The sequence below is a fragment of the Pediculus humanus genome, genomic scaffold, assembly GCF_000006295.1.
Source record: "Pediculus humanus corporis 1103172107631 genomic scaffold, whole genome shotgun sequence".
Classification (NCBI taxonomy): domain Eukaryota; kingdom Metazoa; phylum Arthropoda; class Insecta; order Psocodea; family Pediculidae; genus Pediculus; species Pediculus humanus.
Genome location: NW_002987244.1, coordinates 302,213 through 305,980, shown reverse-complemented (window position 1 = coordinate 305,980; position 3,768 = coordinate 302,213). Strand labels below are relative to the sequence as shown.

The 3,768-nt window shown below is 23.7% G+C and overlaps 2 protein-coding genes across 2 annotated transcripts; one reads left to right on the top strand and one right to left on the bottom strand.

Moving 5' to 3' along the window:
• Positions 1-470: 470 nt before the first annotated feature.
• Phum_PHUM258450 (Ribonuclease P protein subunit p25, putative) lies at positions 471-830 on the top strand (the record flags this gene model as incomplete). Its single annotated transcript, XM_002426489.1, has 2 exons — positions 471-628; positions 710-830. The coding sequence occupies 2 exons, from the start codon at positions 471-473 to the stop codon at positions 828-830; spliced, it is 279 nt and encodes a 92-aa protein (XP_002426534.1).
• A 1,204-nt stretch (positions 831-2,034) lies between these two features.
• Positions 2,035-3,243, bottom strand: Phum_PHUM258440 (preimplantation protein, putative; the record flags this gene model as incomplete). Its single annotated transcript, XM_002426488.1, has 5 exons — positions 2,035-2,072; positions 2,150-2,364; positions 2,464-2,642; positions 2,711-2,905; positions 3,190-3,243. 5 exons carry the CDS (start codon positions 3,241-3,243, stop codon positions 2,035-2,037), a joined length of 681 nt encoding a protein of 226 aa, XP_002426533.1.
• Between the last annotated feature and the right edge of the window lie 525 nt (positions 3,244-3,768).

Sequence of the window (3,768 nt, the reverse complement as noted above, 5' to 3'; positions counted from 1 at the left end):
CAATTATAAAAAGGGCAAAAGGATAATTGAGGAAATACAAAAGGAACAAATTCCAATTCCGAATCTTCCAGCAGATTTTGTTTGGATGCAGGTTAAAAAATTTATATTTTTTTTATTAAAAAAAAAAAAAACTTTTCCTAGAGTCGATGTATTAAAAATCCAGGAAAATCCAAAAAAAAGAAGGTGTGATAAAATCAAAAGAAAAAAAAAAAAAATTTTTTTCTTCCCCTCCCCATTTTTTTGATCGATGACTTATTTATTTGTCGGCGAAAATTTTTTTTTGTTTTCCAGATTCCAGTTTATTATTATTATTATTATTATTATTAATTTACTCTTGCCACACATTTTTTTTCTTCCTTCCCCACTTTAATTATTATTATTATTGTCTCTTCTAACTAAGATAGTAGGTTAAAATTATTATAAAAAATTTTAATATCGATCGTATTGATTAGGTTTCCGCCGGAAGTAAAATGAGAAATCTTTTAGAATATGCCATAAATGTTATGAAAGATGGGAAATCCGTGGTTTGGACGGGCGTCGGACCGAGTTTGGGAAAAGCCATTTCCTGTGCGGAAATATTAAAAAGAAAATACAACGCTCATCAAATATCAAAAATTTGTTACAACAAGTGAGTTGATTTTTTTTTTTTTATTAATTATTAAAATTAATTTAAATAGAAAAATTAATCGTGATCCATCCACGTTTACAGAGTCGAAGATTATTGGGATCCATGTTTGCCACAATTAGAAACATTAATTGTAAGAAGAGATATTCCTACAATTCATATTCTTATATCTCGAGATAAATTAGATGATGCGGAACCTGGGTAATAAACACGCGCACACGCCCACGCAATTTCCGGTTTTAAGTTTTTTTTAATTTTCTTAAATTTTTATATAGATATCAAGCTCCCGGATGTTACGATGCTCATTGGAAAACGGAAGAAGAAACAAAATTAGAAAAATTTCGCGATAATAATAATCGTCAAGCCAAACAGAGAAGGGCGAACACTTTGAAAAAATTAACCGGGAGAAATAATCATGGTTCTGGTTGAAAAGTCTGGTAAATAAAATAATTTTTTTTTATTATTATTTACATAACGTCTCGATCGAAATGTATTTCCCCCTCCCCCTTCCCGCCCACCCCAAAAAGGAGAAAGGAAAAATAAATTGTTTTAGAATTGCGGATCATTAATTAATAAAATAAAATTAGCAAAATCTTTATTTAAACAAAAAAAAAAAAAAAAAAGCTTGTAATTCATTTAAGTATACAATCGAACGATTTTTTTTTATATATCGTATATTTTTTATCTGATTAATTTTGTTCATCGACTTTGATATATATATAATTATTATTATTATTATTATTAATTACATTTCAAAATAAAATAATAATTTTTTAATTTATTTATTTCTATTTGCTTATTAAATATATATATATATTTATATTTATATAAATTTGAGTAAACTAAAAAAACTTATTTCTAACACATTTTACTATTTTATTAAATTCACACGAGACTAATATAATAATGATAATAACTTTAGTTATTTATGAATGAAACATAAAAAAAAAAAAAAAAAAAATTGAATAAATCATTTCGAATTAAATGATTTTTGTTAATATTTTTTTTACATGAATTGTTTTCGATACATAATTATAATTAAATTTAAAAAAATACTATTGTGATTTGTTTATATATAAATATATATTTATATCGAATAAATTGAACACTTGATCATATATATATATATATAAATATATGTGTGTGTATGTGTGTTTTATTATTATTATTATTTCACAAAACTTTCAAACGAAAAAAAAAACTGACACACACTTGCAAACACACAACACACACATATATATATTTCTTTTGCTTCGATTTAAATTAAAACTAGTTTAAATAATTTTATTTAATGAGAAAAATAAATAATAATAATAATAAATACCATACTTGAGGATTAAATTAAAAATTAAAAAAAAATTATTATTATTATTATTTTTTTTTTTAAAAGAAGTAACGATTTATATATTTTACACTGTTATTCGAGAGTTTTTTGTTTGTTTATCGACTAAGTTTTTTTTTTTTTTTTTTTAAATTAAAATACTTTTAATTTCATTTATTAATTAATTTATGCTTCAGATTCACCAGAGCCTTCCTCTTCTAAAATTGGAACAATTAAATTATCTTTCGACATAAGATTATATTTTGTGACAAACATTGTGAATCTTCTACATAGATATGTTTGACCTTCGAAATCGTTAAATATTTGTCTGTGATGAAAATATGCATGAGAGAATATCCTATAAACTCTTCTGCAAACTGATCCTAATTTGGCCACAGATGAATCTTTAATACTTATTCTAAAAAAAAAAAGCAATAAAATTTCATTTGAACATAACAAAGGCAACAATACTGAAATGTTGATTGATTTAAAATTATATTCGATATTTAAATTATACCTGCTTGGAAAATATTTATTGCTATTAAGCAAGCATGCAGCTCCATCTAATGTATGCCTTGTATAATCTATAGCAGGACATTCTTTGGGAGTCTTGTGTGCAGCACATAAAAATATCCATTGCTCTGTGGCAGTCATTTGGTTGCAAGTATGAGGATGACAGTCATTTTGAAGTTGTACCTAATCAAAAATCATTTTATTTTTAATTTATGTTTAAGAAATTATGAAATTAAATTTTTAATACTTACTGCTAAACCATTAAGTTCCATACAAAACTGTCTAAGATGTTCATATTTCCAAACGCCTTCATCTTGTGATTCAGGTGGAGTCAAAATTAAATTTATATTTCCAGGATCTTTTTGTATTTGTTGTTGAATGTATTGCTGCACCGCTAGAGTACTATCCATTTCATCAAATGGCTCATCAGGCCATTTACCGAAATCCTTAATAAAAAGATGAAAAAAACAATTCGATAAATTTTACAAAAAGAATTAATAAACTGCGACTTGAAAAAAAATCACAACTTCTATACGCAGAACATTTAGAAAATTTTTTGATTTAAACAAAAAATTATTATTAATTTAAATTAAGTTTTAAATGGGTGTAGGCATAAATCCAGTCCACAGTTCAAAAAGCAAATTTAAAAAAAAATAATTGGAAAAAATTTATTATAATATCGTGCATGAGTAGTTTTTTAATCTCTTTTTAAAATAATAATAATAATTACTTCTTTACTAGTTCCAGAACGATTTCTTCTAATGACTTTTGTTCCATCAGCCATCTTCATTTTGACAAACTATCAATGTTGCCACGTTTTTACAAAAAAAAAAAAAAAAAAAAATTTCAGTTACAAACCGTGGAACTAGATAGAAAAGTTCTTTTTTTTAGTTTTAATTCAAATCATGCTTTCAAACTGACAAATTTTTAGTTTTAAATAAATTAATGTAATTTATTTGTGTTATTAATAAGTGTTTTAATTATTTAGAACGTTAAAATGAAACTACAACGGAAAGGTATGCATATTAATTATTATCGTATTTTTATTGTCATTTAATTGTTTTAAACTTTTAATGTCAGTTTTTTCTTCACTCAATAATTTTTGATTCAAAAAAATTTTAGGATGAAATTATGTATGAAATAATTAAAACTTGATTAAAATTTTATTAAAATTGATAATGTATTATTACTTAATTGAATTATAAATACAATTAAAATTTTGTTTTATGAAAAATAATTTACAATTATAATATAATAATTTATAATGATACAATTTTTTTTTCTTTCAGCAAAAAAAAAAAAAAAAAAG